The 15,419-nt window shown below is 30.7% G+C and overlaps 2 protein-coding genes and 1 pseudogene across 6 annotated transcripts in view; 2 read left to right on the top strand and 1 right to left on the bottom strand.

Moving 5' to 3' along the window:
- Positions 1 to 332: 332 nt before the first annotated feature.
- Positions 333 to 3,410, bottom strand: LOC140665742 (rho guanine nucleotide exchange factor 39). The gene is made up of 9 exons (XM_072892211.1): positions 3,238 to 3,410; positions 2,993 to 3,143; positions 2,784 to 2,914; positions 2,497 to 2,718; positions 2,100 to 2,286; positions 1,598 to 2,010; positions 1,368 to 1,505; positions 947 to 1,177; positions 333 to 864 (listed from the first exon to the last, which is right to left on the bottom strand). Exons 2-9 carry the CDS (start codon positions 3,087 to 3,089, stop codon positions 724 to 726), a joined length of 1,560 nt encoding a protein of 519 aa, XP_072748312.1. The 5' UTR covers positions 3,090 to 3,143; positions 3,238 to 3,410; the 3' UTR covers positions 333 to 723.
- Positions 3,411 to 3,617: 207 nt separating this feature from the next.
- Positions 3,618 to 15,419, top strand: part of LOC140666391 (membralin) — a 58,809-nt gene continuing 47,007 nt past the window's right edge. For 2 of the 5 annotated variants that reach the window (XM_072893536.1, XM_072893533.1), the window contains exons 1-8: positions 3,619 to 3,826; positions 4,946 to 5,338; positions 5,490 to 5,725; positions 6,026 to 6,248; positions 6,411 to 6,549; positions 6,780 to 7,014; positions 7,202 to 7,292; positions 9,844 to 9,901. In XM_072893536.1, coding sequence (XP_072749637.1) covers positions 5,072 to 5,338; positions 5,490 to 5,725; positions 6,026 to 6,248; positions 6,411 to 6,549; positions 6,780 to 7,014; positions 7,202 to 7,292; positions 9,844 to 9,901 — 1,249 coding nt within the window. In that variant the 5' untranslated portion in view covers positions 3,619 to 3,826; positions 4,946 to 5,071. Of the gene's footprint in view, positions 3,827 to 4,945; positions 5,339 to 5,489; positions 5,726 to 6,025; positions 6,249 to 6,410; positions 6,550 to 6,779; positions 7,015 to 7,201; positions 7,293 to 9,843; positions 9,902 to 15,419 lie in introns of all 5 variants that reach the window. The other 3 variants (XM_072893535.1, XM_072893534.1, XM_072893537.1) reach the window with 3 other exon arrangements.
- Positions 10,527 to 13,711, top strand: LOC140666392 (cytochrome P450 9e2-like; annotated as a pseudogene).

The raw sequence follows: 15,419 nt of genomic DNA, 5'->3' as shown, positions 1-15,419 counted from the left end.
ACAAACACCATTCCTGCCAGTGCGGGGTATAAATTCGGGACACCTTATTCGTTCCGCCATAGTTGTCATCCAATAAGAGCGAAGAACGACTCTATTCGTCCTCAGCACGCTAATGTTATTGCGCATGCGTGAATTTCGTTTGTCAATCTGCAGTAAGATGGTATCAATGACTAGTGATTTATAGTAAAAAATAACTGGAGAAAAAGAGAGGGAGATTTTGATTTCTGACAGAAAGGATAAATTGATAAATTATTGGTCTCCATTTCAATAAATTTCAGTTAGGTTCTATAATATTCACGCTAACATATATTTGCGTCTGTGTGGATAATGTATTCTGATACATTGAACGTTGTTTATATGAATTTCAATGAAATAATCTAATTGTAAGAAAAAAAAATTAGATTTCTAAGACCAGTATTCATCATAGTTCATTCTTATATTTCAGATTGTTTTAAGTAAAATTTTAAGATTATTAATAATTCCATTTAGTCATTTGATTGACTAAAAAGAGTCTCAAGACAACCTAAAATACGACGCAAGACGATCTTAAATATAAGAGTGGACTATGAATATTGGCTTAAGTATTTAATTGTCGAAAAAGTTACTTTTGTACTCTAAAAGAATTTACACATACACACAGTGCAACATGTAATTCTATGTCATTATATCAATAATTTATTCTTTTCCCTTAATATATATTGTATAGTAAAGTATTTTTACAAATTATCTGAATGTAAAAAGATCTTTTATGGTTGTACCTATAGAAGTAAAAAATTCGCCGATTATCCGAAATTGTGACGACATGTTTTCTTTGACGCTCGACGCAATTGAACTTGTTTCCTGCCCTTTCATCGTTTCTAGATCCTAAGAAAAAGACTAAATGTTATTATACAATGTAAATTTCATTGAATGCTGTTTCTATTGAATTGTACATTTTTTTACTTACATTATTGTTATAATTACTTGATTTTCTTAAATATTTATACGAAGGCTTGTTTATCTTTTTGTGTAATTTTATATTTTTTGCTTGAGGAGAAGTAATATTGTCAGTCTTAGAAAGTTGATCTCGTTTAAATTTTTTGGTGCAAAAGGACAAGCAAGTGTTTCCTTGTGGAATATCCTCATCTGCTTCATCATCTTTTTTAAAATATATAATATTGGAAGAATCCAATGATACCTGTAATATAGAAAATATGAATTTATTTAAAATCTAAATGAACTAACTTACTATATTTATGAAAATATATCTGTATAGTTAAAAAATATCCGTATAAAGAAATCTTCTCTAAATAAATTAGCTTTTTATATAATTTTAAATATTTAAAAAACATGTCAAAAATTTATGCTCATAAAATAGTAATCTTTACCTGTTCATCTTTCATGCATCTTTTTCTTTTAAGGGACTTTTTTGATATATCTTCTGATGGAAATTCATTAATATTCTTATGTCTAAGTGGCTTTCTCGAGCTACTTTCCTTCCTCAAGGTTTGTCTACATTCAGTATACTAAAAATAAAATAACATCAATAGTTTAATGGTAGAACTGAATATTATAATAAAGCAGCATGTATATTCTTAATTATTTTTTTAACAAGTACTTTTTTAATAGCAGTTTCAATAGACTGTATCCACTCGTCGCTATCACCATTTTCTGAATATAACAAGAACGTTTCGTGCAAGCATGTTATACGAAACAGTTTCTTGCTCAGAACGCAAGTCAAGCTGCACTTGTTTAATGGTAGAACACAAGATACGTTTAATGAAGTTCCTAGCTCGCCTTTACAATATAATAAAGTGTCATTTAAAAGTACAAAATATCTCTTATAAGCAGAATTGCCTCGTCTTGAAACACGCATCAATGGTCCTTGCTTGATTAATATTCTACCAGGCTTAACGAGATTAATCGAAGTAACAATTCTCTTCTGAAGATTTAACAATTTTTGCATTTCTTCATTCTGTGCAATTAAAGCATTTATATGCTTTGCAGATTTTTGAATTTCAACCAAACATGCTACAATCAAAATATTAAATTCAAATTATTATACATTATATGAAATATGTTATGTATGTTAGCTAATAAATTCAAAATCTTAACTACACCTTGTAAAGATCTATATTCTCTGTGTCTGTAAGGAGTATGTTGCAATACTTCTTTAACAAGCAATTGATATCTTGGTACTCTTTGCACTGGTATAATTAACAATGAAGATAATTTCCTGCTTACTTCTGGTCTTGTTTCTTGATCGCAAATAAATTTTTTAAATGCAGGATCACTCTCTTGACTTGTCTGGAAAGATAAACACGTAAATAATTTTAATATTAATTTTTTTTTTCGTTTCTATATATATTTTTAATCAAATATATATATATATATATATATATATATATATATATTATAAATATGATCAAATCTGTAAAGCATAGATTGCATTAAATTTAAATAAATTAATACTTAATAAATACTTAATAAATCTTCATAATACTTGACAAATATTACCTGTAGTAGATTTAGCACTTGTGTATAATCGTAAGCATAAATGGAATACAATTTAAAAAAAGGTGCCAGTTTGTGAAATACTTCGGTTATATTGTCAGGATTATTTTTTATTCCTGCCACTAATTCACCACTCACATTATATAATGTCTTTATATTTTCCAACAGAGTAACAAGTAGCGGATGATTCAATAATTTTCTTTCAAGAATAGGTTGTATAAAAAACTAGAAAAACAAAGATTGAAATGTTTTAAAACAATTTTAAAGTTAAAAGATATGTTAAAATGTACCTTTGCCAAAATCTCCAATTGTTGTAAATAGGTAACTTCTGTGGTTAATATCTCCCGAATAGCTTGTGATCTTAAAGTTCTTTCTCTTTCCTCTGCGTATCTCTCACTGTCTTCATTCAAAGCATGTAAAACTAAAAATATTACAATATAAAATTATAAAAACTATGTTATTATTAGATACATAAAAAGAATATAAATTTTATATATACCTTTCATACGGCTCCGCATACTCAACATATTTCTTTCATTTATGATCTTTCTTAATTCTGAACTGAGACTAGTTTGTGGCGATAATGGTGAATACATAATTGTATTGGAATATATATTAAATATGTAAAAAATATATATTTTTGTGTATAGCTGTAGAAAATATAAATGTAAAATAGTATAAAGGTATCATAAATTTTGTTTCATTTCAAATATATTCGGAAATATAAATGATATTTCAACTTACGTTTCAAAAATTCGAATAAGAATATAATTTGTAGTTTTTTTTTTTTTTTTAATATTTAATGTGCCTTCAACCAGTTTAGTCCAATTGTGATTATTTAGGCACTTTGAACACTTTTACTTGTGATAAATATTGGTATGCTTGGGTAACCCGGTACAACTCTCGTTAACATTTAAATGGACTCGACAGCATAACAGCTGCTGTTTATAGATACGACGCTAACGTTTTGATTGGCTGACGCGACGCGGGTCATAGCCAGTAAGCTCTCTCTGTACTATCCTACATATGTATTTTTCACCATCCTAGTAATTTCCTAGGAATTCTTTTTCCTTTTACGCGTGTTGTAAATCTCGATTTTGCGATTGGCAAACCTGCACTATAGACGATGATTAGTGGATGATACAATCTGATACGATCTATGCGATGTATGTACATCAAAACATACGACGATGAAGTGACAATTTTGTGAATGTCATATTTCTTATGCGAATACACATATTTTTTCTGCGCCTGAATTTGTTCCATGTTTAAGGAAGAGAGATAACGGTGTCATCGAAATTGCTGACATTTCTTATTGCAATTCCGTCATAAGGTATGGCATGCCAGATTTGTTCCTGAAAACGTCTGAAAATTCGGCAACGGTGATGTTATTGAGTGTAAAATATCAGATATACACGTGTTATTTTTCAGTATGTGAGCACACATTTGTTATACAGATCGTAAAGAGAGATAATGCAATTAACATTCAGTCTGGACATTTGACGAATTTTATTTTATTTTATTTTATTTTATTTTTTTTTTCAATCTACAAATTACGTAACGAAATAGCATGCACTGTCACTTTTTTTGCATACATGATTTTATGTACGACTTATGCTACTTCGTTATATTTAACACGAGTAGAAATAAACTTGCTATGTATATAGAAGAGTCCTTCACATGTACATACACGCACATATACAAAAATCGATTCTCTTTAGATTTTGTTTCTAAAAATTTTAAAATGTTGACACGAAATAGGTTATGCTATATAATATAATATATTACATACTTTACAAATAGGTTAGATTAGATAAATTTTTCTTTCGTATCTTTAATACCTAAAAATTCTTTTATATATATATATATATATATATATATATATATATATATAATAAATTTTAAATTTTTATTAGATTTTCATGTATGTGTTTCTATCTAATTTATTGATATTGCTAACTTCATTAAAGATATACTATTACATAAAATGTTTTTTATATGTTATATACATATACATATGTATGTCATAGTTTTATATATTTAGCATAAATAATTAGTTTTTTACTATATTTTTCCATTTATATTTAGCATATAAAAATATTATGATATTGATATAACAAACATTAGAATATTTATGTATTATATGTATGATAATAAATAATATTAAGAGTTTGGAGTATAATGTTTAATGAAGAAAATCAAGAAAATCAAAACTAATCACTTGATATACTATTAATTTTGCTGTGATCTAGAATTCACAAACTGTTAAAGATTAGTGTATTTAAATTACTACATTATGTTTGCAGAAAAAACAAGATATAAATGTATGAAAGTATTGTGTATTTATAAAAACTAAAATATTAAAAGACATTTTTTTAATAGATTTTGTCATAAATTTTATAGAATTTAAATCAATTAACCATATTAATTAAAATTCTGCCATTTGTTTCAGAAGATGATGTCAACATCAAATCATTGGAAATGACAAAAATGTAAATATGATATTTGTGTAAATAATTATTACACAAATTATTCTGAATTCATATTTTTGTGGAAGCGACTTATGTGATATTAAAAAATGTCGCAAGGGAACGGTGCTGCTGTTGCAGTATCTAATAATCAAAACGGTGCAGTGGCGCACAATCTTCACAGTCTTGCTGGTGTGATAGGACCAGTTTTAAATAATAATAATATGAATATAGCTAGAAATAACAATAATCAAAACCCTTTGATTAATGTACGAGATAGGTTATTTCATGCATTATTTATTAAAGCAGCTTTAGCCTATGCACGTACATTTCCAAGGCCTGTCAGGAGATTTATAGAATTTATAGTTCTTTTGAAGGTATGTCTGCAAGGTTTTTATTGTTTATATTTAATCTATATGTATAAGATTAATATTATATAAGAGAGAAGTTTCTACGTAAATAAGTGAGAAAAGAAGCGAAAAATTAAACAAATATCGGTAAAAAATTTTATTTAATTCCTTTTTACAGGCAATATTGGCATTTTTTGTATTGGCTTATATCCATATAGTATTTTCGCGCGCACCAACTAATTGTTTAGAACATATAAGAGATGAATGGCCACGAGATGGTATATTGAGAGTTGAAATTCTCAGGAATGGTGGTGAAGATTATAGCATAGAAAAAAGTTACGCCAAAGAAGAAAAATTGAGACAGGAAAAAGTTGATGATTTAACTAATGCTTTGGGAATATTAACCAGAGATGGGTAAGCTAAAATTAAAATATTTATACAATAAAAAGACATTAGTACGTTTATATTTTTAAAGAGCTTAATACTTTTAAGTATTACTTTTAAGCCCGCGTGCATCAACATTATTTTAGCTTCAAGCAAGACTTAAATATAGTCTGCCATTATTCATTTAGAAAGAAAGATAAAGATAGACACATGTTTAAGTCTCACTTAAATCTAAAATAATGTTGGTGCAATTGGGCCTTAGTATTTTTTAAATTTTGAAACACATGGTGAAAACAGTTAAAATTTTTTTTATTAATTTTGTTACATCAGGTTTATAAATATTGAACCATCGGCTGTTGATGAAGAACGGGATACTACAAATGCATCTGTTGAAGAGAGTCATGAGAACTTGACGTCATTTGAGCAAGAGATGATAAGAAGTGCAACAGTTACTGGAGAGACGCAAAATTCTGACCTAAGCAGTACAAATACAACAATGAGTCCATCGTTATCAACTAAGCTTTGGAATGGTTTAAATACAGCTAAAGAAGCAGTATGTATCTCTTAATCATGAGTTTTCTAGTTTGAAAAGAATAATAATCTGATAGGAAATAAGATTTTTTAAGTATGTTTTGAACTGTAAATATTAAAGATTTTTTATTATTGTGTTAATATAAGATGATATATTTATATGTACATATTTCTAATTTTTTAGTCATTTGATGGAAAGTCATCTGTTGCAAGTAAGGAAGGTAATTCCACAGAAGTACCCGAAGCCAGTAACCATTCGAGTGAAGATAATGTGATACCCTTGAAAGATCGTACATTGGACGTTGATAAAATGGCTAGGACAGGTAAATATTATCTCAATGAAATATATCGGCTATAAATTCTAATTTTAGCTATATAAAAATCTCAATAAAATTAACATTTGTCTAAATCATTTTGTATATGTCACATCATTATGTATCAGCATTATGTCACATTATCTGCTTCTCATATATATAAAACTGATATTGTTTTGATAAATAATATTTTAATTTTGCATTTTTTCTCTTAATAAATTTTTTATCAATATTTTCAGAAGATGGCTATATCGTGGAATATTCATTGGAATATGGTTTCTTGCGATTATCACCGGCGGCTCGACAAAGACTAAACATTCCGGTCAAAATTGTCACTTTGGATCCATTGAATGACAAATGTTTCGGTGATGCATTTTCGAGATTGATATTGGATGAATTTTTAGGCTACGACGATTTGTTGATGGCAAGCATCAAGACATTGGCAGAACATGAAGACAATAAAGGTTTCTTGCGGTAAGTAAATTATTTTATATGTATATATATATATATATATATATATATATATATATACATACATATATACACAAACATGTATATAGTTAATAGAAATATTTATTGATAAAAGTGTGTATTAAAATATTAGAAATTTGTAGACATATATTGAAATGCAAAGTAATTTGTTTAATTTCTAATTGTATAGGAATGTAGTCACAGGAGAACATTATCGATTTGTGAGCATGTGGATGGCGCGAACATCATACTTGGCTGCATTTTTCGTCATGCTCGTATTTGTAAGTATCTTATTTTATGTTTTATGCATGATTTATATAACAATTGCTTACATCATTATATAAGATTCGACAATAGAATATGTTTACTGCCTTATGCAATAAATCTATTGCATTTTTTATGACGAAAAATATCTACAAAAAATCATATTTATATGGAAGAAATGTAAAATGCGAAAAATTTAATCTATAGAAACTTGGATGTACATTTTTTTTATATTTATTGTTATTGTGTATGTATGTGTGTGTGTGTGTGTGTGTGTGTGCGTGTGCGTGCGCGTGTGCGTGTGCGTGTGCGTGTGCGTGTGTGTGTGCGCGTGTGTGTGTGTGTGTGTGTAATCACTTCTTTCCAAGTCAATTTATTATTTATTTATTTCGATTTATCAATTTTTATTATTTATTTTGTATTTATTGTTTATCATACTCAATTTTCTGTGTTTGGTTGGTATTAAAAACCAATATAGAAATTGGACGTATGTGTTTCAGTGCATCCAACCGGATTCGTTATAAAATAACAAATATTCTAGAAAAAAAATACTGATTGAAGTATACAACACACATATATGATCGAAAATATCGCGATAAATTCGCTACGCGCCATCAAATTTCAAGTTAGTCTATATGTATGTAGTATGTACATACATCCTTTTTCGGTGATAATAAATTCTTCTCCAGAGAGAGGAACGATTTTCACGCTCGCCTATACGACAGCCTAACGTACGTGTAAAACGATATGGCAATCAATCCAAGCTAACCATCCGCTAAAGTAACCCGCCTGTGCGCGTAGCTTTCCTATCCCCCGTGTCCTATCTCTCCGCGTGCGATCCCTTTGCAGCTGAAACCGTCGGGTATAAATCAAGGTTATTAGAGGCATCATATTCGTCGTAGTAGCCCCGTGTCGGTAATTTTGTATCAAATTGTGGTGGAATAGATTGCAGCGTACTGTGCTCGAGATCACCGCTGGAACTCGTAATTGACGCGATGCTTTCAACAGTAATGTATTTTTATATATATATATATCTGTTATCTGTACTCTGAGAAGAGAGACCGTACAAGTATTAAGATTATCATCTTTTTGTTTTTTTTTTTTTTTTTTTTTTGAAAAATTATTTATTACAAATATCACAACGCGTCAAGTCTACAAGAATTATATATAATACATTGACGGAGAATATTTTGAAAATTTATTTAATTGCATCAGGGAATTAAATGCTTGTGCTTATAGAGGAGGGAAGGAGGAGAGATACTTTGTGCTCCTGCGAAAACTCCTGGTGGACGGGTTCGCGTATTCGTCGACGACGACAGCACGACGGCACGACGGCGACGGCACGACGCCTCGTGACTCAAATTGCCGCTCGCAATCAACGGCGAGATATTTTGTTCTTTAGACTCTGGACAATGCGGTTCGCTTTGCAACGCGGCGCCAATATATCGGGTAAAGGATTGAGGGCGGCGGGGGTGCGTTACGAGTTACGAGTTGCGAGTCTCGCTCGTGTCGCGACACGTGAATTCGAGCCCCCCCCTCCCCCTCCCCTCTGCCGGTTGCCTAGAGGGTTCGCTTCGAGCCACCCTCCGCCCCCGCTGATGGCCCGCCGTCGGTCGAGTCACGTGCATACGACTGTCGTCGTGCACGTATCACCCCGTGTGTATCTCCTCTGTCATGTGCACGCGACGTCCGGCGCTCCGTTACAATGCGATACAGTACGATGAAATACTATTCCCTCTTCCTTTATCTTTCTCATCCTTGTTTGCCTCTGTTTGCGCGTTTGTCGCTTGCATCCACTTCACCCTCTGGGGCTTGCATCTCTTATATCGAATTTGACTGGCCGTATAGATAGTCAGATTCACCGTAAGAGATATTTATTATCTCTAGTCGCGATAAATTTCAAAGAATATTACGTATTAATCAAATATAGAAAGCGAAATGTGTGTAAATTATTTTTATTTTTACTTCAATTTGTAAAGAGAAAAAAAAAAGAAAAAAAATGCTCTTCGCCTACATTTATACTCTTTTCGTTTACCGTCGTTATTTTCAATATATGATATTTTGTTCGAGCGAAGAAGTAATTGTCAAGTTGGACTGCATCGATGCCATTTTCTCGTAAGGAGCAGCTGACAGCAAATAATTTTTATCTATCCTCTTTCTCTCTTACTCTCTTTTTTGTTTCTTCTTTTTAATAACATCTGCGCATTCGTACAAGGCAGAACCGACCCCGTTACTAAGGCTGCCTGTTGCAAATAACGGATTATCTTCGAGGGTGTCAGGTGCTGGTTCAATCTGAACCGATCGCAATTCAATTTCAACATTCGCTCAACCCGCTAACCGACTACGAGCGACCAGTTCGCAATTTACGTGACGCCGTAACTTTGTCAAAGTTACTCGCGCAAAATATCAGACGATCCGTAATTCATAATTCGCGGATCGATATTTTTAATCAACGTCAATCGCGTTTGCGCTAATTGCGACGTGTACATCGTGATTTTAGTCGAAAATTATGAGATTGTGTATTCGAGAATATTTAATAATAGACCTTTGTCCTTTGTCATGTTTCAGACGGTGTCCATCTCGATGTTACTGCGCTACTCGCATCACCAGATCTTTGTCTTTATTGGTAAGTGATACAAAGAATACATATATTTAAATATTTTAATTTATTTTCGCTCAAAGAGAGAAAAAAAAAAATCGAAGGAGGAAGAAGGAAGAAAAAGGAGAAAGAGTATGTGTATGCATGCGTTAGCAAAATGCTTGTCAACAAAATAAATTAACAATGAATCGCATTGACTAAAATGAACCAATTTAATGAACCAATGACATTCTTAATCTTATCTACGATTGATATATAGATTAGAATCAAAACTTTTTTGATAATTCTATATTCGGCTTTAGAATACTTTGTTTTTACTCCATCTTTTTTCAGCTAATTATATCGTGTTCCTTTTGTAGCAAATTTTACTACTTAAAATCTCAATAGCAGACAAAGTAACGGCATTGTAAACATATTAATTTAATGAGACATAAAACTTTCTTCTTATCGTAAGAGTATTTTCTGAAGATATCAAGGAAAGATAAAAATGTAACGTCAATAAGTCTGTAGATAGCAGTTGAATGTTCTTTTGTGCAAAAGTTGAATCATTTCGATAGGCTTTATCGTTCTTTTTTTTTTTTTTTTTTTTTTTTTTTCTCTGAAATAATCGATATTTATAATGAATCATTTTTTATTGTATACTCTTATAATTGTAATTTATATCTCATATAATCGTATATATTCATTATACACAATATGTATACTCGGCTTCATGAAAGTAGTCTTCAAATGTATAGGTATTTGTGACACTAAATGTAATACAAATTGAATCAAATAATGATGGATGAAATCATTTGAGATATATTTTCACGCGAAAAAATATTACAAATTGTTTTTCTTTTATTAAAAATTTTAATAAATTTTTTGGCAAGAATCTGTAATGATATTTTTAAATGGATTATTATGCGTATTTAAAACACCGCGATTACTGACGCAATTTGTAATAATTCAAGAGAAAGAGAGGGGCATTTCTCTCTCTCTTTTCTTCCCTCTTCGTATCTATTGTGATGAGATCCGTGTTTACATACGCATTTATACGTTCTCGTCCAAAGGACAGAGTCATTTGTTTGTCCGTCATCCTCACATCACGATGGAATTATTTTCGTTTTTAATTTTCGTCACCTTTTGGGTTGTTATTGACTATTCTGATCATCATCGGCGTCTTGAAAATTATCGCAGTGTTGCGTCATGTGTATTTTTATTGGAGGAATAAGGGTGTCCCTACTCTACCTTATTCACACTCTTTCGTACTGAGTTGGAAACTACTTCTACGTCGTCTGTCTTTTGCCGACTATGGTCTTTTTTTGTACAATTACTTTTCGGATGCTAAATATTTTGGAGTGATGGGTTTTGGCCCACCTTGCGTGTTTCTACGCGATCCTGAACTGATCAAGGATGTGTTGGTGAAGGATTTTGAATATTTTCATGATCATCACAGCTCTTTGGACGAGAGTCTAGACCCGCTATTCGGTAAGAATATCTTTGCTTTACGCGGAGATCGCTGGAGAGAAATGAGAAACACGCTAAGGCCCTCTTTTACCACCAGCAAGATGAAGATCATGTTTGATTTGGTGTGAAAGTGTTCTCGTGAATTCGTCAGTTACCTGATCGATCATCCGGAACTCTACGATGCGATTGAGACGAAGCAGATCTTCAGACGGTATACCACTGACGTAATCGCCACAACAGCCTTTGGCATAAGCGTAAATTCTATGAAAGATCAAAACAACGAATTCCACATGAAGGGAATATAAATCATCAAGGCTTTAAACTTTAGATTCCTAACTATAATCAAGGTTCTATTTATGCGTGCATGTCCGCGTTTTGCGAAGCTGCTCGGTATGAAGGCACTAATCTCAACGGATATGACCGAGTTTTTCAAGAGGAGTGTTGAAGAGACTATCAGAGTTCGAGAGGAGCAAGGTATCATCAGGCCGGATATGATACATTTATTAATGCAAGCTCGGGACAAGAACGATCCTAACGTCCATAAAGTGACATTGGAGGACATCGTTTCACAAGCTTTCATCTTTTTCATAGCTGGTTTTGAAGTATCCTCGTCATTGATGTGTTTTGTCGCTCACGAACTGGCGGTTAATCGAGATATTCAGGATCGCCTACGCGAGGAAGTGCAACAGTACCTCGCCGAAGGAAACGCGATCACTTACGAATCGTTGTCGAAGATGACTTATATGGATATGGTGATTTCCGAGACACTCCGAAAGTATCCCCCAACGATCTCCACCAATAGACTTTGCACTAAAAATTATGAACTGCCTCCGCCGCAGCCGGGTTGCAGGAGCGTGATCATCGAATCTAACAGCCTAATGATAATACCTATTTACAGTTTACATCGTGATCCTAAATACTTTCCGAAGCCGGAGAAGTTTGATCCCGAAAGATTCAGTGAAGAAAACAAAGACAATATTGTCTCGTATACTTACGTACCTTTTGGACACGGGCCTAGAAAATCGTATCGGCAATCGATTTGCTCTTATGGAGACCAAGATTTTGGTGGGTCATCTCTTACAAAAATTTATCCTCAAGAGAACGGAAAAAACTGTCGAACCTATTATATACGATAAGAAGCAAGTAGCAACTGACACCTGAAGGCGGATTCTGGATCGGTTTAGAGAAGAGAGAAACGTGACGAGTTTGTGCACGAAAGTACAGTAATTTTCTGATAGTTAAAAAGGCATTTACAACTCTTTCGAGATGTTTAATCGTGTATAATTTTCCAGCTTTGAAAAATGAATCAGTTCTAGAGATTCCATCTACGACACGTTATACCATTTTGTGCCATTAAAATATTAAATAATTTTATATAATGCATTATTAAACTTTTGCCCGTAAAGAATGACAAGATGGAGTATTATGTCGAGCGCTGTATGTTGTGACTTGCGTAGGCCTTGTTCATATTAATATGGTCTTTAACGACTTCCGTAACTCGTATTTATGTCGGCAATTAGCACGAGAGAGTTTTAGTAAAGATGTTCATTGTTTACTCTTTATATCCAAAATCTTTTATCACTGCATAGTTATGTTTTGTGTTTTATTAATTTTAAGACATTTTCTTTTTTGTTTCTCTTCTCTTATATTATAGTTCGAATCGTGTCTTTTGTAATTTGTAAAATTAAACATTTTTTTATTTGATATTTCTGAAATTGATATAATAATGCAATTAATTAGCTTTTACAATGTCTTTAGAAACATACCTTTTTTTGTAAAAATATGTAATGTTTTGAAATTTATAAATGATATTTTTTTTATCAGACTAAAAAGTGCAACAAAATCTAAAAATCATTATTTTGACGAAATTTTTTAAAAAGAATAATCTAGAATTTAAACCAAATGTTTGATATGTCTTTAAACGTTACAAAGATTGCTACTAGTCAGACGAGATGACTCATCATCTGGATTTAAAAAATATATGAAAAGTAGGAAAATAAATTTCTTTATATCTAATTAAAAACATTTAGCAAAAAATGTAAGATAATCTTAGCATATATTGAACAATTTTAATTAGGAATTTACTGTTTAATTGCGAGAAATAGCTTAGAAATTATATCAATTATTGATAATAATAAGAAAATATTGACATGAAAGTTTTCAACAGATTTATGAAAACGTACTATTATTTCGTTGTCGTGCGCGCGCGTGAAAATGATAAGGTAATAAAATAAAATAAACAAAAAATATATTAGTATATATGTTACAATGATATTCAAACTTATTGTTAGTCAAATGCACAAATGTAATTTATGTTTTTAATATTAATACGTTTTATATATATTTTATTTTCTTTCTATTTTATTTGACTGGGACATTATAAAGCACGTGCCATTTATTTTCTTTTACTATATAATATATTTAATTCGAAAAAATCCTTATATATATGTATGTATGTAAATATAGATGTATAACATGTTTTGTTGTATTTTCTTTTCATTTTTTTATTATTTTTATTAATTACTTATAAACACGTTAATGTAGATTTGTTTTGCATCTTGCTAGCAATTTCCTTTATTCGTTGAAAAAGTTTTTTTAAATCAAGTTACATAAATTTTGAGCGTGCTAATTTGATTTTATATTAATTTAAGGAATCAGTTTTAAAAATTAATGATAGATAATTAATGTTCAATTTCCGTAATTGATGATATTTTTCTAACGTTTTTGATTGTATTTTGTCAGAAATTTGTCATTTTGTACTCTAAAGTTTACTTTAGATAATCTAGAATTCGCGACAAAATTTGACACAGAATTCTTATTATAATACAGAAAACATTTGAAGAAGTAAAATATACATGTATAAAATATATTATATATATAAACATACATTTAGGGCATGTCGCAATAAAAATTATAAACATTTTGTCTTGAATTTTGCCACAAAGATCGTGTAAAACGGGCTTAGTTGTCTAATTCACATTTAAAAATAAGCAATAAATTAATTGATAATCGATATTTTCTGCAATGTTTAATTTCTTTGAGCAAAATATTCATCGAGCAATCTGCACATCATTTTTAACTTACTTATTGTTAAAAGTTAATCATAGATGAGTCGAAAAACTTTGATCTTTATTTAATCGGACCTTGTTGCTTTTTTGGTAGAGTTTGATAAAATGACACGTGCTTGGTGATTTTTTCACGGTCTGTACGAGAGTTGGCTTAAAAGAGAAAAAGGGGAAAGGGAAACTTGAAAGTTTAAACAGCGGCGACGAGGGAAGTTATTTTCGCAGGTTAATCGTTTGAAATACAAATTTGCATAGAAAAACAGCGCGAGGGGCGGCACATTTCCTTCATCCATCTGCGAATTTTGGATGCCGGCCAACATTTATTTTATATATTTTCTTCATATTTATGATATATCTGTTAGTTTGTTTTTGTTAATAGTGATTCTTAAGTTTTTCGTTTCTCCTCTGCTTTTTTTTCTTACTTTCTCATTATAATATTTCCTTGAGAATATAAATTACAATTTTGAGAACTGTATAAATTATTCAATCATCGTACTATGTGTTTCATAATATAAATAAAAAGATATCAAATCGCTTTAATGAATACGATTTTGAAAAGTATTTTTCTAATAAATTATATTTCTAAATATTTCTATTCGGAGAAGTTTTTTGTGTTTTTTTTTTTTAATAAATTTGAAAAATCTGTAAATTATTTTTTAATATCCATAAAAATATTAAGAGTGGATCGCATTATTTATTTTTTACTTTTTTTTTATTTGAAATTTTAACACAAAATTGAAACTTTTTTATTTGAATGCTCTTTTCTAAGAAACTTGCAACAGATTGTCAAAACGTAGAACGTGATTGAACTAGAAAATAAGATTTTTGCGAAAACATACAATTCTGTATAAATTTTATATTAAATTTCTTTGTTAAATAGATTTCGTTGCTATCGTCAAATCGATATAACTTGATTAGATATGAGAGTTTTACAACTTTGTATATAGTGCATAGTTAATAAACTAAATTAATATTCGATTTAATTAGAAGCGCAAAAACCGGGTAGAACGGTGCGAACATAAGAAAAGAGA

The sequence above is a fragment of the Anoplolepis gracilipes genome, chromosome 5 (assembly GCF_047496725.1).
Source record: "Anoplolepis gracilipes chromosome 5, ASM4749672v1, whole genome shotgun sequence".
Classification (NCBI taxonomy): Eukaryota; Metazoa; Arthropoda; class Insecta; order Hymenoptera; family Formicidae; genus Anoplolepis; species Anoplolepis gracilipes.
The sequence above is the reverse complement of the archived record's forward strand: the minus strand, read 5'-3'. Positions and strand labels throughout refer to the sequence as shown.